This window comes from Gymnogyps californianus, chromosome 2, assembly GCF_018139145.2.
Source record: "Gymnogyps californianus isolate 813 chromosome 2, ASM1813914v2, whole genome shotgun sequence".
In the NCBI taxonomy this organism is placed as follows: Eukaryota; Metazoa; Chordata; class Aves; order Accipitriformes; family Cathartidae; genus Gymnogyps; species Gymnogyps californianus.
In genome coordinates, this window is record NC_059472.1 from 119,872,725 (window position 1) to 119,897,546 (window position 24,822).

The 24,822-nt window shown below is 38.1% G+C and overlaps 1 protein-coding gene across 2 annotated transcripts in view; it reads right to left on the reverse strand.

The window, feature by feature from the left end:
• Nucleotides 1-24,822, reverse strand: part of DNAJC13 (DnaJ heat shock protein family (Hsp40) member C13) — a 57,138-nt gene that overhangs the window by 30,680 nt on the left and 1,636 nt on the right. The window contains exons 2-22 of one of the 2 annotated variants that reach the window (XM_050890689.1): nt 19,577-19,657; nt 15,106-15,181; nt 14,463-14,612; nt 14,078-14,119; nt 12,756-12,956; nt 11,458-11,664; nt 11,281-11,376; nt 11,035-11,126; nt 10,042-10,208; nt 9,863-9,942; nt 9,615-9,784; nt 8,650-8,749; nt 8,292-8,399; nt 7,570-7,725; nt 6,743-6,799; nt 5,323-5,444; nt 4,054-4,129; nt 2,919-3,014; nt 2,625-2,768; nt 1,425-1,439; nt 841-923 (exon numbers count right to left, since the gene is read on the reverse strand). In XM_050890689.1, the coding sequence (XP_050746646.1) occupies nt 841-923; nt 1,425-1,439; nt 2,625-2,768; nt 2,919-3,014; nt 4,054-4,129; nt 5,323-5,444; nt 6,743-6,799; nt 7,570-7,725; nt 8,292-8,399; nt 8,650-8,749; nt 9,615-9,784; nt 9,863-9,942; nt 10,042-10,208; nt 11,035-11,126; nt 11,281-11,376; nt 11,458-11,664; nt 12,756-12,956; nt 14,078-14,119; nt 14,463-14,612; nt 15,106-15,181; nt 19,577-19,644 (2,306 nt within the window). In that variant the 5' untranslated portion in view covers nt 19,645-19,657. The remainder of the gene's footprint in view (nt 1-840; nt 924-1,424; nt 1,440-2,624; nt 2,769-2,918; nt 3,015-4,053; nt 4,130-5,322; nt 5,445-6,742; nt 6,800-7,569; nt 7,726-8,291; nt 8,400-8,649; nt 8,750-9,614; nt 9,785-9,862; nt 9,943-10,041; nt 10,209-11,034; nt 11,127-11,280; nt 11,377-11,457; nt 11,665-12,755; nt 12,957-14,077; nt 14,120-14,462; nt 14,613-15,105; nt 15,182-19,576; nt 19,658-24,822) is intronic. The other variant, XM_050890690.1, reaches the window with a different exon arrangement.

Consider the following 24,822-nt stretch of genomic DNA (forward strand, 5'->3'; position numbering starts at 1 on the left):
GATGTCTCAAGTGTCACAAGACGGTCAGTGGACATCCTTCAGCGGCAGTTACAAAACAGCCTTTGGATCCAAAGACCGGCTGAGAGTGGCACTTTAATACCCAAAGTTTAGGAGCATGCGAATCTTCCTTTCATGCAACACTTGTGCAGAACGGACTATATTTGACCGTTAGAAACATTAAGCACTGAATGAAACAGTCAAGTTTACAGAATTTCCCCAAGCCTGCTTTCATAGAGTTTGTTGAACAGTCAAGCTTTATTCATCTATTTAACATAACACCCCTAGCCAAAGCAAAGTGATAATCTCTTTTCATATGGAGGCCCCTCCACTGTAAACTTTGACAGTTTTAAGAATTCACAGGATATCAAGCTGCATTTAGGACCCATGGCACTATTTGAAATCCAGTATCCATGTGTTTTCTCTTTGCCTGCCTTAAGCTCATTTGTATTCCAGTTCAAGTTAAAACATCTTGAGTAGCTTACAGGTTGATGCAAACACACTACAATGCTTTTCAGTGCTACTTTGCTTAGCCTTCAGCATCATGCAGATCTGCATCTGCAGTTTGTTGCTCACTCTTCCTTTTGATTCAAGGGAAAAGAGGATGTAGTTTGATAACATTTGAGAAGCTTTCCAAATTCACTCCTTTCCTAAACACAAGCTAAATCCTTAAGTATACCTTAGGATTTCATTTTTCATAAGTTCCTGTTACAAAGCACCTGCACTGTTTCAAGGCAAGCAGAAATTGGAATCAAGCCGCAGCAACTCAGAAGATATTAACAAAAATATCCAGCCAGGCACTAACTTGTATGAGAGGTCCCCATATTAATCTTAGTATTTTACCTGTAATAGAAGAGATCCCAGTTTGCTTCTATTTTTATTCTTTGGCGTCGTTTCCTTAATATCACTGGCTTTTGAATAATGTTCTGCAAAAGAGCCAAATTTAAGAAGTTAGTAGAAACAGATACTCCCCGTTTTCCCTTTTTAAAATAAAAACCTGGGGTTTTTTTACTCCTTAAAAAGCCACACTAAGTTAAGTATCATTAATAAGGTCTCCTTTTCTAGCAAGTAGTAGCAACAGACTTTCACAAGTGTTATTTACACCAAGTTAAATCATGCCAGAGAAACTTTCAGCTGTTTAACAAGTCATTCATTTAGAAGTTATCCCTGAAAAAGGCTTAGTTCCCATCACCATAAGCACTCATCAGCTCCAAAGCTGATGGAGGGGAAAACCCACAACAAGAATGCTTTGCTCTTGAAAGGAAATAATTAGAGCAAGTCACAGAAATAAGTCACAAACCTGACTTGGCCACTGAAAGGTTCCCTAGTTTGATCAAGCATGAAATCAGTGTTACACTCTACATGAGGTACCACATGCAAGCAGAAGTCTGAGCAACGTAATCCACACAAGCAGCAGACAGACTCACCATATTGTTTCTGTCCTGATTGTGATGGGAAGTTGGAAGAAAAAGAAAAGGTACATTTAACAAGCCACAGCCACTGAAGAAATTCAAAGTGGTAATACCGAACTTTCTACTACCCTTTCCAAGCTACACTTGCATACATTTACTGTGAAATTAAATAGCTCAGAACTCCAGATACAAAAATCATTGTTAAAATTCAGTACCTAGACAAGATGTTTAAAGTGCAATTTTCCCTTCCACCACTATTTTCCACATTTCTCCATGAATACTTTGTTTTGAACCTAGTTCACCATTTATTCCAGAAATACTACCTGTCAAAATTCTGCACCACACTCCACATCAAACTTGAGCTAGATTTTACCAAGTTAAGGTTTTCCTAAATTAAAGCTTATTGTTATGTCAAATCAAGTACAAAGACAGGCATTTTCAATACTCTGCATTGCTCTTTTCATCCTTCCTTGCATATATAATAGCTTGTTTCACTTTCAGAATGCATAAGAACAAGCTTAGTCAGGAGACTAAAGAAAGTGAAGGGAAACATCTCGTGATTCAAGAAGTTTGTCATACAGAATGTGACAATAAAATGAAAGGAAAAAGGAGACCAACAGTAAGAACTCAAGCAGTGCTTGAGCTATCCTCTCATAATATCAAATCAAAACAGTCACTTATCACTTCAATCTTAACCGTCGTTTATGTATAGTCTTATGGTGCAATTTAAGCACTAAGATACCTACATTCAAGGTAATACTAAGCTTCTTCAAGCAGGTTCCATAACTAAAATACCACTAGCATAAAGTGCAGTAACATAAAGAATATCCATAGTTTCTTCCAAATGTAGTTTAAAGACTGGTTTTGCCACATTTCAAGGAATTTCCTATTCTCCTGTATAATTATCTTGGATGATATGCACATAAGCTGCAGTCCAGTTTGGTAGGTTTGGCTAAAACAAGAACAAGCTAAATCTTAATACATACGCTGAATGAATCCATTTGCCTGCTTTACATTCTCCCTGGAACCCATTTTTAACCCAAGATGAAGATTAATAAGAGGCAGAGAGTTTACTAAAAGGAAGCAGAACTATGAAGTTTCTCACATTCTTACACTTCTATTACTGTCAAGCTTCCCTCTGATTCCATGGAGTTGTTGGTGTTCCTTTCTACACTTAGTCAAGTTGCTGTAATGAAGAGCTTCAAATACTTTTACCTCTTTTTGAGCTATGCCCATTCTATCTCTCCAGTGCATCAAGACTAGATCCACCTTCTCTTTGGCAAATTTTTCAACTTCCTTCGCAGCTTTTCCAGCTAGTCTCTGCCACTCCGGCACTTTATTAAACTTGCCATACTGATCCTGCAGAATAAATCCTATTAGTTATTTGCAGTTGTAGGTCTATCAACATGTTTGATGCAGGTCAATGCAACAGTCAAGTGTCTGTATTAGAAGAGTCACTAAGACTGTACATCTATATAATGAGGAGGTAGGACAGCTACATTTACTTACAGTTGCAATTTTTAAGTTATCTCTAACATGCATCCTATCAGCATCTTTTTCAGGAACAGGATCAGCACTGTCAAGGTATGCCAGCAAACCTGGTGGCTAAAAACATTTAAAACCAGTGTAAACACACATTTGGCTACTGGAACAGAAACCATCACATTAGGTAACATGATCATTTCTTTAAATTAGAGATTTCAAAACAGAATTTATATTCTACTCTAAAGCAAGTATGTAAAGCTACAGCAGCTTTTTGCTTTTATTAGTGAAATGCCACCATCCTCAACAGAACCATTCAATAGAGGCACATAATTAGCTTCAATACAGCAGAGGTCTTGCCTATATCCCACTTCTTAAAGGAGCACTTAATGAAGCTAAGGACTGCAGGAAGAAAAGAGTTGATCCCACAGCAACTGAGGGGGGATGAATACTGTAACACTAGAATCCATCCATATCCTCTGATATGGATTGAATGTTGCATGTGACATTAGACATAAGACAGTCTCATTTGACTAAGCCTTCTGGAAGATAGTGACCAAGATCAACACAGTTTGCTCTGCCAAAAATGAAGGAACTGCTATTTTGAATTTAAAAGTTGCTATTTTTCCAGATTTAGTAATTCCTTACAACACTATTCTTTGAATTAGTTTAACTGAAGCAACTTAAGCAAGAACCTTTCAGGAGGCTGTAAGGGTGAAAGAACATGGGAAGTATCAGCTAATATAAAAATTTAGCCATGTTACAAGCAAACAAAGTTGGACATGCATGAAAGCACAGACAGAACTGTTGCCTTAATTTCTTACTGGCACTAAGCATTAGAGACTATGTTTACTATGTCTCCCACATTTTTGTCCTTTTAACAAAGAAAAAAAAAAAGTCAGACACCTTATTTTTAAGTTGTGTCATACACGATTTTGAAAAGTGGCAGGAAAGTAACAGAATACTTTAAGAATCCGAGATGTTTCATACTAGCCATCAATATCCTTCAAACAGCAGATGCCAGACTGCTGATCTCCCAGGCTAGACTTCCCCCTTGGAGGGGAAAAGGGATGTGTTTACTGTATAGACTATCGCAAGTCTTCTAATACTACAGGCTCTCCAATTTTATTCTTTCCCTACTCGATATCCCGTTTTTACTCACCAAAATACGTTTCAACAAGTTCATAGCAGTTTTGTTCTCAGCTGTCCAGAGGCCAACCAAATGTCTACTTAACTGCCTGAAAAAGCCATTGAAATTAACAAACTGCCAGTTAGTATTTTAAACAGATTTTTAAACCACTAAACTGACACCCTTACCATGCTGGTGAAATGAAGATGAGCAAGAGCTTCGTGCTCTTGAGTGAATAAGAGCACAAAGCATTATATTGTTCCAGTTCAAGTATATGCTTAGCATGCTTTGAAGTGTTGCCTTTAAGAAGTTCCAGTGAAGTTAGTGGAACAGTAGCAGCACATGCTTTTTGATCTAGACCTCAAAAGAACACTTGAGCAATAGAGCAGAAACCAAACATCTAATGACCAAGTGTAAGTTTATCCAGTCAATCTTAAGTTACAGTTAAAGTTAAGAGTCTAGAAGCCATCAAGAACTGTTAACTGCTCTACTTGAAGCTCTTAATACCAGTTATTGGCTAGGAAAGCCTTTCTGGGAGCCTGCTTTCTATGCCAACTGACACTTTCTGCCAACATTTGTCACTACGGTTCTAACTGCATTGAACTGAAGTATTGCTTACAAGCAAGTCATCACTAGCTCCAAACAGAACTAGCATGACAGAAGGTTTCATACTAGCTCTCTCCTGAAAGACATACAGTGGCAACAAGTTCCACTTGTCACTACACTCCTTAGCAACTCTAAGTGCCTCAGGACCATTAAAACTTCTATAATCTTGTATTTGGGTGGAAATAATTGAATTATCACTCATCTTCCTCAGCATGCCCTCAGGCCCAGTCTCAAGAGCTCCCAAGTTCTACTGACTGCTGAATCCATGGAATGATTTCTATATGAGGACACTTCTCTCAGACAGGATGGGTGACCCTAACTGCATGCGAGATGTCCGAGGTGTGCACACCAGAATTTATACAGTTGTATAAGTAAAGTTAAACCTTCTTACAAGTTCCAGAAATTCTACTTGCCTTTTCTTTCCCTGAATGTTTTCAGAAAAAAATAAAAATCAAAACTCAAGCCTTTAATGAGTAACCAACCCAAGTCCCATTTTGGCAAAAAAATAATCAAAGGTTTATTAAGTGGCTGCAGTCTCAGCTGAAGCTTGCTCTATTTAAAACATACCAGCTGCCAAAGAAAACATTCTCCTAGAGAACTGCAAGTTTTCTTCCTTGACCTCCCAATGTTTCTAATGTTAGCTAGGCCATTACTTAGACTTTTTAAAACATAATATATCAAGTGAGACTGACATACCTATTTGTAAGCATCCTCTGATCTGTGCTTATTGTAAACATAGCAGTGTGCAAGTGACGAGGCAAGGCACCTTCACTGAGGGCAAGATCTTGCATTTTGGTAGCAATCTCTTTGTCTCCTTCCTTTGGAAACAGGGCAAGATGATTACTGAAGAAAGAATCTTAGTTAAGCTGCTTTTATCTTAGTCTACAGTTCCAAGGCCTTCTTGACCATCAATTACGTCAACTAATACCCAAAAGCCAGAGCTATAGTATGATGGGCTTTAAGTGCAAGTTCTCAACAGCAACTGATCAAAGTTGTAGTAAAGCCATAGACCAAAAAATTGGTAGTTATATCTATGAGGATGGTAACTGGATAGGGTAAGATTCATGTCTCCCGTCATAGATCAGGAGGCTGGTAGTACATTACAAGTACTGTTTCCACACTGCAATTACAAATTAGGGTTAAACAAAGAATGACAGCCACAAGTAATTGCTTGTTGCTTGACTTTGGTCAACAGTAGCCATTTAAGAATAACTGGTGCTGTTCAGTTTAGACAGCCACATAGATAAGACTCTCACTCAGTCGAGATACATTAGTTGCAATGAATAACTAGGAAAAAGCTTTCACTGCATTTTTACTTGCCCATGTCCCACTATAGTTCAAATGACAGTAGTTGTAATAACATTAGCTAAAAGATGCTATGCTGTTTATCAGGTATATCAATGGAAACGTGAAGAATTATAATACCTCTATTTCAAGTGTTCATTCACTTCCATTCCGAGAAAGTACTAGATGCATTTCAGATGCATAAGCCATTGTGATACAATGAGGCACTAACTTAAGCCCTGAATTTCAACACAGGAAGTGTCGAGAGTCAGTTAGCAAGGTCACCCTGCAACAATCACGAGCAGCCCTTGAGAAGTATGGACTTGACCCATACATCATGTGGTATGGAAACTAACAAAGCCAAATCATCCTTTGTTGAAGCAGAAAGAGCAAGAGCAGAGGCTGACATCACTAGTCTGCTCTGGGACACTACTGCCTGCTAATCCCAGTCCCATTCCATCTGGCAATGCATCCCAGGACGTATGGGCTCTCCTCCTTGAGAGACCCTCTTTAACATGCAGGAGAAGTCTGGTGGCTGAGGTATGTGACTGAGCTACATACAACATTAATAGCCAAACCTTGACTGCAGTATGAAACATGCAAGGCACTACCTAATGTCCCAACTCACATGCCTTCCAAACCCCCAAGTGTAAGATAAAGCAAGTTGCTATATTAAACCACTCACAATTAAGCAGGTGTTCTGTTCCTCACCTTTCCCCTCCCCCCCAAGAGAAGCTAATATAACAAACTTCTATTGGTAAGCAATTGCACTTCCAAAATAGACAATACACATTTAGTATGCTATCCCAGGCAACATAGATAGAAATCTCACCTCTATTATTGCCTTCATTACCAAACCTGCTCCTTTCACAATTGCCATGGAAGGGTGCTAAAATAGAACATTGACAAAATAATTACCCAAGTGCAAAATTTGAAGATTAGATCATCTGTGATTCAGTTTCCTTAACTCATCTACATGGCTGTTCTACCTCCAGTTCTGGGCAAAAGTTAGTATTTCAGTTTTGTGAAAGCTAGCCCCAAGAAGGGTTCCTAACCTATACCTTTAAACAAGAATCTCTCATGCAACTATGAGATGGATATCTTGGCACTGAACAGCAGTATATACCAGAGAAGCTGGAATAATGCTGGGGAAACTGTCTGACACAAGCTGACACTAACCAAGATGCAGAAGAGCATACTATTTTTACAGAAAGAAAGTATTGACATTTTAGCTAAAAACCCTAGAATTCTTACAAGTTTACTACTGAAGATGATGTTACTCTTGTTTTGTAACTCTTAACTCTCACTTACTGAGAGAGAAACAAAAAGGTGGCAGATTCTCCAAAGAGAGGAAGATCTGTGCATCTGCTGAATCTAGCTTAATATTTAACTGGTATTTTGAAGTGCTTCTAGAAACAAGTCTTAGACAGTCTATTCTACAGTGATTTGGCATATCATTCACTATAGAATAACCACCTCAATCTGGTATCTGAAGGTAAAGCAATAGATTGCTAAAAAAACCTCACCAAGGTAGAAAACATTTAGGCACATTAACCAGCTGAACAGTAGACAAATTTGTCTTTCAGGAGAACAAGAAAAAGTTCATGTTCACTGACTACCTAAGGCCTCTAATAATAATACAAAATTATGAAATCTTACCTGAAAGAGCTTAAATAGTGTTCTTCCATTAGATGCCACCATTTCCAACAACATGTCAAACTGCTGCCCCTCAGTAGTCTCACTATATGGAGCACATAGGGCAAATGTCAGGAAGTCCAGAAGCGAACTAATTACTAGGGCACCTGTCCCATGATCCTGAAATTAGGAAGACAGGTATGTAATATAGATACAGTGTTTCTTCCCTGCCCGAGGGTATTCATGCAAGTTTTATTCAGTACTCATGATGCTGAAGGTGCTCTTCCCTGTTATACCATGAAATAGTCTGCACACAAAAATTACAAGTTTAAAATACGCCATTACTCTGAGTACGGCAATAGTCTGGTAAAGTATTGGCTCCTAGAGCATATCAGAGACTCACGACCTCATATACTGGTGTGCTGCAAATTACTGTTTCTAGTTTTAGTCCCATAAGTACCAGTGTATACTATCCTTTTAGTTAAAAGGAACGCCCAGTTTCCATATTAAACATGCAAACATTTGTTGCATGATGCTCAAGTTCTGCAGTATAGACAGCTACATTCTAAGGTGTCAAGATCCAAGGCTATTTAGAACAAGCTTCAGTGCCAGACATAGCTGTATTTTCTCCACTTCAATTGCAGGTACAAATGCATTCAAAGATATATCCAAGCATGACAGAAGTGTTTTCATAGCAATTAGGAAAGGCATTTAAAGACGCTATCTGTTTTCAAAATTTGACTTACCACATGGGAATTGAATTTCTCTAGCAGATTTTCTAGGAACTTCTTTGAAGAAAGAAGGGAAGCTTTGTTCAACTGCTCCTGCCTCAAGTCGTAGTCATCATGCATGGGCTACAAAAAAAAAAGTATTCACTATGCAGTCACATTTCAACCCTCAGTTCTTAATGGCTGTAGTCCAAAAGCCACACTCTGAACCCATAAAAAGCGCATCCTACTTCAAGTTCAGCAGAAAATCACTGTACAACAAGTTATTTCATGATTGAGCACACTACAAGTTGAAGGGCAGTCCCTATTTCTACATCTTTCAGTAGACTGAAGTTCACACATTCCAAAGTGAAAGAATCTGCAATTTAATACTTACACACATAAGAGCACAAAGCATGTCAATAGAGGCATGGGTTACTCCATCATTGTTCCTTTTGAGGGCTTTCACAACCTTCACTCCTAATCGTTCTCGAAATCTTTTAAAAGGAAAGCAAAACCACCAAGATTAGAAAGGAAACAGAAATCTTAGTTTTAAGATAAAAGTCCAATCAGGGACCAAAAGTGGCCTGCTCCCATTGCATTTGGCAAGCCAGTACTTTGACATTTACATAAATTTGAGATTCCTTGGTAGGAAAACATTAATATTGACTTCACTGTTAACAATATGCTGAGAGCATGTTCACCAAAACAAAGACACATTTCTGTAGTTACAGGATAGTGATAGTACAGGACACTATTCACAGAGAAATAGAACTTTATAAAGGTCTCTGACTAAGTGCGTATGTTACTTTTCACATCATTCAGTTGCCCCATAGTCCAGTCAGAAATATTCCAAAGAATTTTTTCGTTTTCGGAAGAACATCAGGCAGGTTTTTTGCTTCCTTATGTTATCCAATTAAGATACAAACTCCAAGCAGCCTGTACTTACTGTAGGAGTACAACTCAACTTCCTAATATCAAGTTCTATCTTGTGTTGAACTGAAGATAGCAATGGCATCAACATACTTTAAGAATGAAGAACTGCCTCCTTCAAGGACAGATGAAGATGCATTTTAGAAGTTTTTCCACTAGGAAAAACATTAAACCCTATTTGACTCAAGGCAGAGAGCATTTAGCAAAGGAAGAATCAGCTTTACATACTAATGATCATTTGGGATTCTCAATTTGTGTTAAAGCCTGATGACAGCCTCATACTACTGGAAGCAATCGTGTACAGAGTCTCCCAGTCTTTTCAGAAGTGAGGCTTAACTCCAGTTCTCAGTTTTAAAGATAACACATCATCAAAAGCTCAAGAACTGTTTTCACCTACTACTTCCAAGCTTGAAGAGACTTCTCACTTACTTTGGAAGCTGAGTAAAGGCAAGGAAGCCCGCTTTTGAAGCCACTAGTCGTCTTACTGCTTGGAATTGGCTTTCAAGCTCTGCATTAGATGCTGCAATATCTCCCTCTTGTGAGAGCAATGCTGTTATGGCATTATTAATGAGTTTCTCCTTGTTTTCTGAGAACAGACCCTGGTTAAGAAGTAACAATTATTAATATTTTTATGCATTAACAACATCTTAGAGGATGGGCAGAGGATTTATTCTTACATCTTGTGTAACTGCATGTAGTACCCCACTGTAGGAAATGTTAGCATTGAACCTGAAGACAGCATCTGCAAAGTTACCATCTGGAAGAAGACATAACAGAAGTTAAGTGCACAGTACCTGACTAAATATCTGCATGGTTTTATAGTGCTCTTTAAAGCATGTAATAAGCATTAGCTTACTTGGAGGAGCAGCCAAAAACCTCAGATGAAGGCTCTCTACTTCTTCATCTACAGGCATACTGAGTAATCCCCAACGCTGACCTTTGTGTGTGGAGGTCATTTTCACACAGACATCTCTATTACCAGAAGCCCTCACTCCATCCAACAAGCTAGCCAGGAGAGAATCTCTAGGTTGGGAGAAAGACATATGAATACAATTTAGATCAGAAAAGTGATGCCAAAGAACCAAGTTAGAAGAAAAATGGGGGGGGGGGGCGGGGGGGGGGAGCGGAAATCAAGCACAGAATGAAAGGCAGCAATACTTGGAATCTCTTACTAATACTGGTGCTAACAGCTACACCTCTGGAAGAAGTCACTAACTTTCAAGTGTTCCTTTATTCACTGTAAGAACAGAGCTGTTTTACACCCAGTATAGCCAGCTGCAGCCTTTCACTAAAGGGATCAACTCTAGATTATCTGTTAATGAGTTACACATGTTGTGAGCCAATTCATCCCTGTGCTTTCTGCAAAACCTCACTTAGCAGGATTAGACCGCATTACAACTGCAAGTGCACTCAGGGACTATTCTGTTGGTTGTTTTAAATAGAATCAACTAAGACCATATCAAGCAGACAGTTCAAAGGGTTTACAGCCTTCACATTTCCGTATCACTTAAATTATGTTTTCTTTCCTTGTCTCAGATATAGTGCTTAACCAAGCACAACACACACAGAACAACATTGCTCAGGAGAAACAGGCTGTATCTAACTGTCCAATACCCTTACATGTTCATCAGAAAACTGCTGGACAGATTTGCTTAAAGTTGGGATGAAGGTAAAGGGGAGAGATTTAGATCCTGTAACAAATCTTGATTTGTAAGTGGCAGACCACTAGAATAGCAGCAAGGCTTTGAGTTAACACTTCCAAGGGTCAGAGTTTATGGAAGCTGAGAAACTAGAAGCACTACAATGGCAACTTACATTTGAATTTATAACCCACAGGAGCTCCAGTTACCTTTCCGTTGAAGAGTATTTCCGAATTTGTCCTTTGATAAATTCAATGGTAAAAAGCTGGGGGTTTTCAGAGTCACATACTATTGCAAATACCTAAAAATAAGAGATAAGGATCACATTCATGAAGCAGTGTTATTTATCTACTCTACAAATTAAGGCCATCTTATGTATACTATCAAATTCCTACTATTATCATATTTTAGAGCTTCTGTTTGAAGACGTGGTATTGAGAAAGGTTGCCTCTTACCTCGCCTAAAGGTTTCAAAGTTGCTATGTTATAGGTAGCTGGATCCCGCTCAACTAAGCAAGCTTCTGTAAGAGCTAGTACTCTTTTCACAGGTTCCTTAAAAAAAAAAAGGCACGTTAGGAAAGAGAATTCTTAGCACTTAAGAGGAACCAAGTAAGTTCAGCTTGATACCCTTACCAAGTGTCTAGGTGTTATTTTTTGAACAACAAACTCTGCTAAAGATGTTACAGATTCATCATTGCTGTATTTTCCAAAGCGAAGATTCAAGTATTGCTCAAATTCTAGGGATTCTTTCCTTATCCGCAGAGAGATACCTATGAAGTTGCCAGCATGTTCTATTGCACTTTTGATAATTTCCTCCCTCTGCTCAGATGCAAACAGGTGCTGCAAGTTTTGACAAGAAAAAAAGTGAAAAATATGGTATAGCTCAAGAAATCAGTTCCATAAATAATCCTCAATATATACCTAACAGTAGATAATCTTCCCAGCAGCTGGGCTTGCCTTTGCTAAGTGCATGGTATAAAGAGAAGAGGTATTTATTACACAAGAGATCCACTATTGAGTTTACATTTGCCTTTCAAAAAAGAAAAAATCCATAGCAGCTATTCCTAAAGGATACCCTGCTACACATTAGTGTGCCATTAAAGTAAAGGTCTGCATGACCTGCCTGTCCACCCTTGGCAACAGATCCTGACAGCCTGGCAGGAGTGAGGAGCCAGAGAACCACAGTGGTAGCCCCAGCTGCTATATGTAAGGGCTGCTATCCAGCCTTGCTAGGCAAGGTTAGGGCAGCTCCAGAGGATCAATTATATATTGCTAGTTTTATGCCAAAGAAAAGCATGCTGTGATACAAAACACATGGAAACCCTCATCTAGAGAAGAGAGTCTTATTTTGTTAGTAATGACTGAGGTAGCTATATTTACATTAATAACCATGAATTAATTCCTCAAGATCCATTTCAGCTGCTCGCAGTATAGTACACAGAAACCCTTTTAAGATTTTGAAACCAACATTACACTGCAGTATTTCCTAAGCAAAGCTGCTGAATATCAGATCACAGGCCTAAAAAGGAAGCATCACCACGGATCGATCTACTTCTGAATAGAATCCCTCCATCAGTTAGGTAGATTAGTAATACTGCCTGTCACTTCTGTAACTTTGAGAAATGTCAGGAAACTCCATGTCCACATTGCATTCATATTCACCATCCAAATATAAATAACTGGTTATTTTATGCTCTGTAGTTTTTAAACATGCAATAAGCAAAAAACCCCAAAACATTGCTCTCAAATGTTTTAACTAAATTTCCTGTGGAAAAGAGGTTTTAAAACCTGTCCACAAGCCTTGAGGCTCCACAGCTGGGTCCCAAAGATGCACATACTTGTATGCTCAAATTATGTTGAAGCTTCGTTATTAAAGATGCAGCTATAAACATCCTAAGCACCATACCAAGATGTTTTGTTTTAGTACTCACCAATCTACTAAATCCTCCATAGAGGATACAGAAGCCTCCCTGATAGCCAGCAATATCAACAAAGCCTTCAATGTTTCTGTAGTCATAGGAGCACAGGACTTTATTTGTTGCAGGATCAATTTGGTCAATACCTCCAGGAGTCACTTCCAGAATCACAGGTTTCCTCGTATCACTCCAGTGATGTTTATAGCAGTTATACCTCTGCAGAGAGCGCTACTTTTAGACATCTACACACACACACTCCTTTACTACACAGCAATAGTTCTTTTCCAATCTATAAGCAGCATGGGTGTAAAGTTCAAAAAATTATATAATCTCCCTTAATGCTCTTATCTATGTAAAGAACACTATGAATCAAAGGAAAGTAGCTGTTGACTGACAAGGAAGTCACAGTTTAACGCATTTTGAAGAGAGAACAGCGATCCCAAAACAGCCACTCCAAAAGGGAATAAATTTTTCTTGCTGCAGAAGGTGGTCTACTCACAGACTACGTGCACTGTGGTTAGACAAAGAAATAGCTATTGCACCAGATGCTGTTATTCAGCTAATCAAGACTAAATTAAGGTAAACTTACCACTATAGTGCAAATTTTTCATCTCCTGCAGTCATATTTCATTACAAATACAGACTTATTGAAACCAGCAAAAGTTAGAGGTCTGTTCTAAACTACAGTAAGACAGAGGGGACCCCCATATTCCAGCAGTGTTACTAGGCTCATCGCTGAAGATTTATTCTATACAATGCTTTAAGTGCTATCTTCTGTGACCATAAGACACAAAACCAAACATGAAGTCCAGGTCTGTACACTGCCTTGCTTATTACTATATTACCAAGATTCATTAAATGGCAATCTTGTCTTTAATCTGACCTACAGAAATCCTCCTAGGAAACAATATTCCCACATCAAGTGTTCAGGATGTTATGCAGAAAACTATTTAGAATTAGAAAGTAAAGTGCTGGAAGTAGTAAACATTGAATAATGAATCAAACCTTATGTTTTTCTTCTTCCTTCTCTCCAAATAAGAGCTCCACATGGCAAAGCCCTTTACTTCAGCAGTAACATTCAAAGTCTTTACGTGTACCACCGTAAGGCTCAGGCCAAGTGAAGAGAACTCAAATATTCTACTGTTGAAAAGGTTCCCATTGCTTTTGAACAAACTCTTAATTTTCTCTTCTCAAAGCAAGACTTCAGATCCAAATTTACAAAAGCTATTTTAGGTAGTGCATATAGCACAAGCAAAACATACATGAACAAAGTATAAGTTTAAGTCTTTAGTTCATTTCATTAAACTGCACATGATCCAGACAAGCCAGACACTTACCCGTCCTGTGATTTTTCCTTCTGAGAAGTCTGTCCTGAATCTCTGTTTTTAAAAAAGTTAACCATGAATGAATGTAAATACAATAGCCAATCTGTCCAGAAAGTCTACGTTTAAGCTGACCCTGTTTTAAGGGACTCAAACTAAGCCTCCTTGAAGGCTTACCATTCCATTGCAGTTTAATATATTCAGTATTTGTAGCTTTATTCACTATTTAAGAATCATGCACTAGTTGCTGCAACTGACACTAGATCAAGTTCATTAACATAACAGCTCAAAAGACAACTTGCTTTCCTTTTTATGTAAGGAAAGAAAACATAGTAAGCTACCACAAATGGTACTTACTGCTTGCTTGAAGGGAAAAAAAAAAAAAAAAAAAAAATCTTACCAGTGCCTCTGTAAGGAGTTCTGTTCTGTGCTCTGTGGAAAACTTAAGAGTTTCAGACTTCTTTCCACTCCCTTTGCGAAAAGTGAGACTAAATTCTGTTCCTTGTCCTTTTCCAACAGGAGAAATACTACAGATATCTCCATAAGGCCACTAGACAATTGAAAGTAATTAGGTTATGCTGTTAATAATTTTAAAGCTACATCTCCTCTTCTCAAAAACCCTCGGTACCTATAGTAACTGAGTTGCTGTAATGAGACAATAGCTAGCATGCTACATGACAGCTTTAGCTTGAGCTTCCTATTTGATACTCTGCAAAGTAAATAAGTGTCCTGACGCCCTTCAGGCACATAGCCTTACAGAGATCAAGGCTGTATCCCAGTTCATTCAGAATGGCACACCCACAAGCAAACTACTACTTATTGGCCAATAAAGACAAATTGCCTAAAAGTACAAAAACGACTGGATATTTGTAGAGTTAGTGAAGGCAACACCAGTTTTCCATTGTGTGTGCTTTTGTAGCAGCTGTCATACCTTCTGGTTTGCTGAGATCTTGTCAGAATTGATAGTTTCTGAAGACTGAATGCCACTATTCACTCCAGATGGTGAACATAAGTCAGAAATCAACTTCAAAAATGATAGTTACCTGATTTGTAACTTCTAGCGTGTTGGGATTGTATGTGGTGATGGCATGAGTTCCAATTGAAAAGACTCGCTTATACCTAGAGTACAGAAGAGTGTTAGTTTCTCCAGAAGTCACAGAAAAACCCTGTTGAACTGCAAAAATTATATGAAGAAGCTATATACAAGTCATTGTTAGGAAATGGATATGGAATTTTCTTTGTTGTTAGTTTGCAGTTCACCCTTATAATATGTTAAGCTCCTCTTTTGTATATCCCCTTTATGGATATATAGAAGTTAAATACTATCAAATATATTTCCTTATGCATATCTTTTCCTAAGTTATTGGCTAAGTCAGGACCAAAGACTCTTGAAACTTGCACTGGAAGGTACTACCAGACCAGAATAAATTCTAAAAAGATAGGAAAAAAGATATCCCTGCAATACTCTAAAGCATCTGTCTGAAGCTGTCTCAGACAACGGTTGTAACATGAAATAATCCAATTTACACACCTGGTCACAATACTGTAACAAGTCAAAGTGTTACTATGGGCAAGCCCAATTTTCTTCACCTTGAGGAAAACTAAGACTACTAAAAATCAGAAAGACTCAGATCAGTGAAGCTACAGTTCAATACGCAGCTAGTCATTGTACATCAATATCACAGATATGTTAACTGCCACAGTGCTTAAAGAACAGCCGTAGCAAGGTAGTTGCTTGCATTTCAGGCATATCAGAAACAAGCAGCAGTGAGCTAAAGCTAAGAAATTTAGATGCCTCAGGTGCAAAATGGAAGCCTTACCATGGTTTCACTTCCTGGACAATCTTCACAGCATACCCTGAATCAACTCTTTATATAGAGACTATTTACGTATTTCTGGATCAGAAAGTTTTGCACCATAACTAACCAGAGTTTGAAACAGTGTATTACTACTAATCCCTTACTACTTGTACAAACTTCTTGTTCCAGGGTACTTCTATCTGGAAGCAGTCTGGCCGAGAAAGTCAAGCCAAACCTGAACCGGCACCAGTTCTAGTAAGTATTCTCTGACCAAAGAAACAGGATCTGAACATGGATGCCTTTCTTGAACCAAATAAAAATACTTTGGCTAGTTGTCCATATTAAAACTGATTCAGTCTAGCAATTTAAGTTTCAGTTCTGAGTAAACTGTGGGTTTGCTAGGGAAAGAACAGGACAGAATCAACCAGATGGCTGACTAACTAATCTGGATCCATGCCATACTAGACACTGCATCAAGCAGCAGGTCGTTTCTTCCCTCTTTCTCTGCATGCTTGTGTTGCAGTCTCTTCTTCTCTCTCACTTGCTAGGTCTGCAGCACAAGCCGTCATTTCTGTATAAGGTCAAACTTTGCATGGGCTTCAGATACATTCAGAGCTGCTCCCTCATGTTATTTGACCTATCCTCCCTTCTCTCATAATAGCAAGGTCAGTGTATCTGACATAGGGAATGAAGTTTGTGAGATTGACTACCATTCTCCACTATTAATCAAACAAACTGGTGCAAGTTCAAGCTATTACTGGCCCAGAGGAGTTTATCTAGGAATTAAAGCAAGTGCTTATTTTCTTCAAATCTTAGAAAAGTCTGTAATATGGAAGTGACCTGCCACCTTAAAGATGTTTAATCTATTTGAAAAACCTATTTGTTTTTCCACGTAGTTGAATTTTCCTTATTTAAGATGCAGGTCAAGAGAAGCTGTAGTAATGAAGCAGAACATTTGAAGTTACGCTAGCTGCTAATAATTTCACTATATTCAGTCTGTCAAAGAATGCTCTAGTTCTTAGATCATAAGAAAATCCTTTGAACAAACCAACTGTTCCCTCCCCTGTTGTTGCACAATTTAGGTAAGTAGTCTGTCTTTTATATGAGTTACAAATATGGCTTGTTTATGCTGTTCTAAAGAACTTAAACTTATCACAAGTAATAAAGCACTTTATTACTTGTTTAAGGTTTTGTTTACTCACTTAACTTACTAAAGAGCTTCACAGTGCTTTGCAGCAGAATAAGGATCTGCAATGATCATACATAATGGAAGACCAGCTTCCAAACATTATAGCCCCTTCTTTTTCTCCCCTCACACTCAAGCCAGCATTTCAAGATCTAGGAAGCATATTTATTATCCAGCATTCTTAATATGTGATGTGACAAGGAACAGAAGACAGAACAGTAGATTTGCTGAGTTACCATTTCCTTCATCTCCTCTCCCTAGGCAAATTCAGAAGACCGAAGTCTTGTTGTACGAACAGAGGAGACTCAGAAGTAAGTTCTTACATGCAGCCTAAACATACTCTTGTCCAGAACTTCACCTTTAAATATGCAGAAAGGTATTTATACCTCAAGGTGTTGAAGGCTTTACCATTAACTATCTCTCAAACTACTCTGCAGTACAGTCTAACGCCAGGCTGTTTTGAGAAGAATAATTTGAAGCAAATGTCCTCTTCCCAATAAAAAGGCTATTGCCTATTCAGTAGTTTCTTCAAAGCACTGTAGAAGTCAGAAGTTAGACTTTTTTTAATCAGGATGAACCTGGTAGACAAATTTTATACCACTACACTTAAGAGAAAGACAGTGTTCATTAGTTTTACAGAACTACAGATCGACACTGGAGCATCATCATCTGTACTACTAGAAAATACTTTAACTGCCATGCACACAGCCCATATTCAGCAAAGTGACAAATCATATGAATAGTCAAAGTGATTCATGCTCATTTAGCACTACCCATTAAGTTACTGCTTTTTATTTTAATGTTATCCATAGATTATACTGAGAATGTATAATTATGAACTGAGTGGACTTAAGTATTCAAATATAAGCTTACTAAAAGCCATATAAGCTTCTGCTGCAACACAACAAGAGGCAACTCCTCACTAAATACTCCTTTCCCCTTCACTATGTGAAAAGTGAAGTGCCACTGAGTTTTTAAACTAAGCCTCTGTTTTAGACTTCAGACTTAGTTTGAAGTTCTGTAAGACTTCATAGGTTATCAGAATGCTACTGTCAAAGTTCAAGTTCATACTGCTCTAACTTCAACAGCTTGCATCATGTAGGAACAGGGTCTTTAATGGAAGGCATTGGGCAAGAGAAGCAATCAGTCTTATGTATTTAATTTTCACCAAGTGGGTCAAATCACATGCACACCAAATTTGCACATATGCCACAGGAACTTCAGAGGAAGAGACCAGATATTTTCTGTTGGGCAACAGAAAGATTAAGAGGGACAAACTGTTCTAATGTTCTACCCCAACGTAGTATCTTACTATTACTAAAGGAAACAGTTTATTCACCCATGCCCACACAAATCCAAATGCATGGATCTTAACTCAAGTACAACTCAATTTACACAAGTATTGGCTAGAATTCTAATGAGGTAAAACTAAATATTAAACTATTTATTTCAAGTCAATCAAGAATCTGTCTTGGTAGAGGAAAGATTTTGCCCTCAGCTGCTCAGTCTAGTCTGGACTCTGAACTACCCAGGGCTTTAAGTTTGCTGACAAAAAGGCAGGGAGCTCTTTGATGAGACACTGAAGCAATCTCATGGTTCTTCAAAGCACAACTGAGAAAGATCTGTGGCTGCCACTCCTTGCAATCCCATCCTCCTTTCCTGCCCAGCATTCCCAATCTTTGATAGGAAGAATTCATGAAGTATCTATCAGCAGACAGCCAAAAAAAAAGCCAGTTTCAACTTACTCAAACAACAGAATCAGACATCATCTCTTAGTATAGTCATTAGAATAAAGCAGTACTCGTGATCCTGAGGTGCAGACAACATACCCTCTTTGTTCCCAGTTCCACAGCACTACTATGCATGTGAGAAGGAACAATGGGTAAGGTTACCAAAGAAAGTCCTATGAAGCTTTAAAAAGTATGCATAACAGCTGACTTCAAACACAGTATAACAGATACCAGTTATGATAATTTAATGGACAGGTTTATTAGAAGTTCCCTAGCTTTTGCAGACAGAAGCATCACTGAAAATTCATTTTTAGATCCAAGACCCCCATTAGGGATGAAGTTTATTTCTAGTAACAGAAGTCTTCAAATAATCTCAGTTAGTAGTTTAACAGATAATCTATTACACAACATGTTAAGTATATGTGTGGACTAGTGACCCTCATCTATTAAAGTACATAAGACACTACTCCTCCAAGAACCTGTTCTGAGAAGAAGCATTTCCACTTTAAAATTAGTGCTTTATATAGTAAGTTCAAGAGACTCAGAAGCTGAGTAAGTCAGGTGGTCCATTTCAGAGCTACACTGAAGTGTGCGAACATGTGCAGAGGAAGGCTAAAACACAACGTTTAAAATCCAAATTGAATCTAGAGAAGACACGTTCAGTTCACACACTGAGCAGCAGGAGCCTTTAGTTCAATTTTCATCCATCAATACAGGAACTATGCAGTTAAATCCAATAATGGAGAAGAGAAATGTCACACAAAACATTAAAAAAATGACCAAACTTTAAACTACTTACTTTCCCCTCCATGAATGTTTTGTTGTGTAGAAACAAGCAAGATCTCTGTTCTCTCTAATTATATTCATTCTGTGCCAAGACCTGAAAACAAAAGAGACATCCTGTTAGTACTCATGATTTTCATTTAAAACCAAAGTTCACTAATCATCAATATGCTTCAAGACAAAAAGACTTCGTTTTTAAACACTCAAGTCACTGCTTTGTCAATTCCACACAAAAAAATATTAGGAATACTTATGTTTATCAAACAATGCATGGACCAAGTTGCACATGAATTATTAGTTTCCCCACTGATTCTGTTACACTAGTTACTCTTTAACAGTACCAGGTTACAGTAATTTAGGCCCCATTATTTGCCATATTATTGCAATCACACTACTTTTGCTGCACCTTTGCACATTCAGATTCAAGTGTATTTTATGTCATCTCCAGAATGCTTAACTCCTGAAAATTGTGTAACATCAAAACGATTTGAGTACTCTACGTCCATAACTCCAGCTAAGCCAGATTCCTATCGTGATTTTTAAGTAAACAGCAGGGAAAAATCTGGATAGACAGAACAGCTTATTTTCCAGTCTGAAATGGAATTTGAAGTTGAGAAATTTACTTATTAGCTAAGCATTGTGATTAAAGAGCTGACTAAGTACACTTTCTGTGCTGTAAAAGCTTAAGCAATCCCACCACTAACATTCTGACATGCTTATTTCACACATGAATACCTATTCCCTAAACACATGCAGGAATTTGGTGAAACTTGCCCACAACTGCTTGACCGGATCATTGCTTTAGGAGCTGCTAAGTTCTAAGGAATGCTTCTGAACACTAAACACTATCTTCCATGATTGAAACGGATGCATGTTGAGTACTTGGGAAATTAACTTCCCTTTTACTTCACTTTGCTGTTATTACATATACAAGGCACTTAAGTGGATGTACCCTGATTAAGTTGCAAGAGTGAAGTTGTCACTCTCAGTTTACTGCTACAGCATTAGTTTTATTTTCATATGTGTCAAAACAAGCTTACCTGCTCTTGATTACAGACTGGTACTACTCTCAGGTTCACACCATTAATGTGGTGGCATCCCAAAATATCGCACACTTAAGAAGCTAGTCTGCAAGAATTCATATTCATAGCTTGCCTGAAGCAACGCTAAAGTAGTCCAATCCCAGTCAGTACCCCACTAAAAGTTAGACTATAACCCCAGTTATCTTTTTGCATTCAGCTAATTCTACTTGATTTGGCAAAGGAAGATTTCTCATTTTGAGATGGATGACCTGTAACATTAGCTCATTGCTAATTTCTACCCTCTACAACTTCAGGCTATTTTCTTTCTGAGCAAAGACTGTAGCAGTTAGGTAGTCATGAACATGAAGAATGGATAGCCTGACTGAAATGAACTTGAGAATTCCTTCCCTCAGGTGAATAACCAGCACAATCATCACTACCTACTGAAGAGAACTTGTGGTACTGCCTCTGGAGAAAGAGAAAAGCAGTATTTACATATTTCAATGACTCAATCTGAGTCAAATTTTCAGAGTTAATACCCCACTGACTTGTGGCAAGTTAAATTCTCTAAGTCCAGTTTTTGGAAACAAAGTTTCACGAAGGGTAAGATAGTCAACAGCATTATTTCTGAAGTTCTCCATTTTGCCCCATTTAAGAACTATATTGTATTATTATTGCCGTGGATAAGCATCAAAACAGTACACTGTCCAAACTACACAGATCTTACTGGATAGTAGCACACTTTAGATCTGATAATTTTGTGTTTTAAAGTTATCTTTCAGAACAAAGTGCCAGATACTCAATCTTCACACCTCATTCAAGCTGTTTTCTTGACATTGACTAATGTATAAGTAAAAATAAAATAATAAAAGGCTTATAACAAGACTAGCTCCACTAAGTAAGATTATAAGATCTATTTATCTGTAATTCCAGTTTCACCAATACCAGACTCCTCTGACCAGCTCTATTAAGTCTCCCAGACCTGAACATCACCTGCTCCCGAGTATTTAAAGCAAGACGTTCTCACACTTGCAAACATCTAGTCTTAATAATGCTGAACTGAGAAACACTCATTTATGAACTACCAGCAGCTTCCATTAATTTTAACACCAGCATCTAACTAGATTCAGGATACTGATACATGAAGTACTGTACATGCAGTGGAAGTGACAAATTCCCTAGACTGCTTTCTTGTTTAGATTAGAACTATTAAAATCATTAAGCTTTGATGCTTTACTCACTGTGCTTCTGGGCAGTGATCGTAACTCTCTCCCCCACTGAGAAGACTAGCACAGAGGCAATATATGCCAAAATCTAGTAACAATTCTTGTACACATTTTCCTGCAGTTTAACAGAGAACAAGGCTAACAATAGCCTAGTGTTCTGAGCTGCTATGTTGAAGTCCAGCAATCACTTTTCAGTTGTCTTTGGTTCCACAGTAAGAGCAAGATGAAAAAAATAATTAATGCCAAAGAAAAAGACATTTTTAGAAGAAACCAAGAAGTTATCTTCCTCCACTCATTCTGGCAGAACCAGTGTGGCATCACTCTTACTATACTATCTACAATGTGACACATTGTCATTTTAGTACCTGAGATAGTATAACCATTGACTTTGCAGAGTTTAAAAAGTTTAAAAAGTTGACTGACTTGACACAAAAACAGAGTTAAATTCTTTCACACATAAAAGCATCCAGGACTATAAGGCCCCAATTTTAATGATCATCTTAGTGTCCTGGGATCCCTGATAATAGAAAATCGCAACTTCAAAGGTTATTTCGAACATTTTGCAGCACAGCCATTGGGTATCCCATACTCATGGCTCTCAAAGGTTTAATACTAGAGAAACACCTAGTTCAGTTGTTCTATTTCCACTGGAGCAGAGGCAACAAATACTTTGAAAGTAGCAGTTTATAAATGTTTCATCTGGTAGAGGGAGAGCGCATGCTGAATGCAAAGTATAGTCAAATAATCTGAGGTTCCTCCAGGCAAAATATTGTCTATGACTTGCAAATTCTTTTGGGAGCCTAAGTAAAGCACTCTCCCAATATCTGGATATTTTATTTAGCTTTTTCACAAGACAGAAGTTCAGCAATACTTTCCTATTTGGTTCTTGTAGTACTGTAAATAGCAGTGAAACAGCTTTTTGGGGAAGGAGTTGAAGCCACATTTTTGTGTGCTGCATGTACCAGAAATAGCAACCCCTAAAATTAAAGGGCCTGAACTGCTGCCAGGACTCCCCCTGCCTCAGAGTTTCAGCTACATGAATAGGTATATTACACAAGCTGTGTTCAACTTGCATACACTTTCCACGTTTCCAGGATTTCACATTCTTCAGACAAAGTTACCATCTCGGAAAATAGAATCTATTTCAGGAAACAGAGACAAGTCAGTCTCAAACTAACACCTGTAGAGTCAGAAACAAAGCTGTGACCTTGCACGCATCAAAGCGATAGGCATAGCTGTAATTATACATAAGTGTCCCTCAGTTTAAATAAAGTCAGAAGTTTGGACATGGGTTCAAAGTTCAGTGCAGAATTCAGATTGACTTTTTCCTGATCATATTATTCCTCTACTATTACAAAGCTTCCATATCTTTCTTACGTGAAGGTTTAACCCATGCTAAGGTAGCACTTCAGAGCCTCACACAGGATTATTATTCTGTTCCTCTGGGGGAAGGAGGAAGAGAAATGCTGACAAGAAACTGAGATTTCTTAAGGGGAAAAGGAAGAGAAATGCTGATAAACTGAGATTTCTTTTTAAAAATTTATTCCAGCAAGGCTAAAATACAAGGTAAGGTTCCTGGAAAGTCTGTACTACACAAGGACAGATACTCACATCAAGCTCAAGTGTGACTTTCCTGAGAGAGAGAAGACATACCAAGAGGATAAAAACAGGGACCAATTAGAAAGAAATGAGAGCAAAGCACTGAAAAAACCCAAAGTTCTGTTAATCTGTGGTTCTACATACCTACCTTTTACCTTAAAGGTCTGGAGCCTGATTTCCAGTCATCTACCCATCTGTAGCTTTAAAGGCATTATTTAAATAAATGAGTTTTTCTGCACTGAAATGTTTTAGCTGTCTAGGTTTCATCTGCCTCTTTCACTGCTGTGTGCACTAACTGGCAGAGTTTTGCCTTCAGACAGATTCTTTTTAACAAACACTAAACTTTTTTCTCCTCCCTTAAGAACTCTGCTCTTAAAGTACTACAGCATAATTAGCTGTGGAAACCGAGATTTCTTAATCTGTTGTGCAGCCCTTTTTGTAAGAGGAGAAAGAGATGAGACCAACTCGATCCTTAAAAGAGCATTAGTGTTAACCTGCCTCAGTGTTAGCAGCATTGCCACCTTCCATAGTCCAGAATGCAAACAGGCTGAGAATTTCAACCTCGCTACTACCAGAAATGATGGTGTGACATTAGTGTCCATCCTCCAGCTGACTGCTCCCATTCCCTCACTGAGGACCAGCGCTGAGGATAACCAGAATCTTCCATACTTGTCTTTCTTTTCCATCTACATTAGCATTCTGCTGTATCAATGAACCAATCTGATTCACCAGCTAGAGAGGTATCAGAACAAAGCGGTTTACTCACTAATGGCGTGAAGAAAAAAGTGCTCCTTTCAAGTTTAGCCATCTTGTCATATTTCTTCAGAATATTATTCTATTTTAAGTTTTATTAGTGAGGTAGGATAATTGTTAATTTGGCATGAGAATAGTTTTTCGGAAGCAAATTGAGAGGTTAAACAGTTGAAGGTTAACACTTCAAGATATGGTTGAATGCCAGCTGAAGAATTATTTTATTATGTCAGTAAGTTTCACTTACTGAGCTTCAAACACAAGCTAAAGCCACCTGCTCAGTATGAAACACAGATCAGGCCCTTAAGACCAATCCCCAGCATACCACTTAAAATCTGGAAATACACAGTGATTCAGTCCCTCAGGACAAATACATGTTTGGAAACTATGAAAAATACCACATGACACCCAGAGAAGCAAGCAATACATACGAAATAAACCTTTTTAGAAATTTATTCCAGCGAGGCTAAAATACAAGTTAAAGTTCCTGGAAAGTCTATAGTACAAAGGTACAGATATTCAGCTCTGAGTCTCCAAACACTTAGAAATTTGTTGCAAGTGGAAAAAACTGTCAGTAATAACAGAAAGGAGTCAGTAACTTCTGGTGAAGTGTTCTGGCACTTGGCTGCCTATAGCAGGCAGGAATTAGACCAAGATGCGTATCT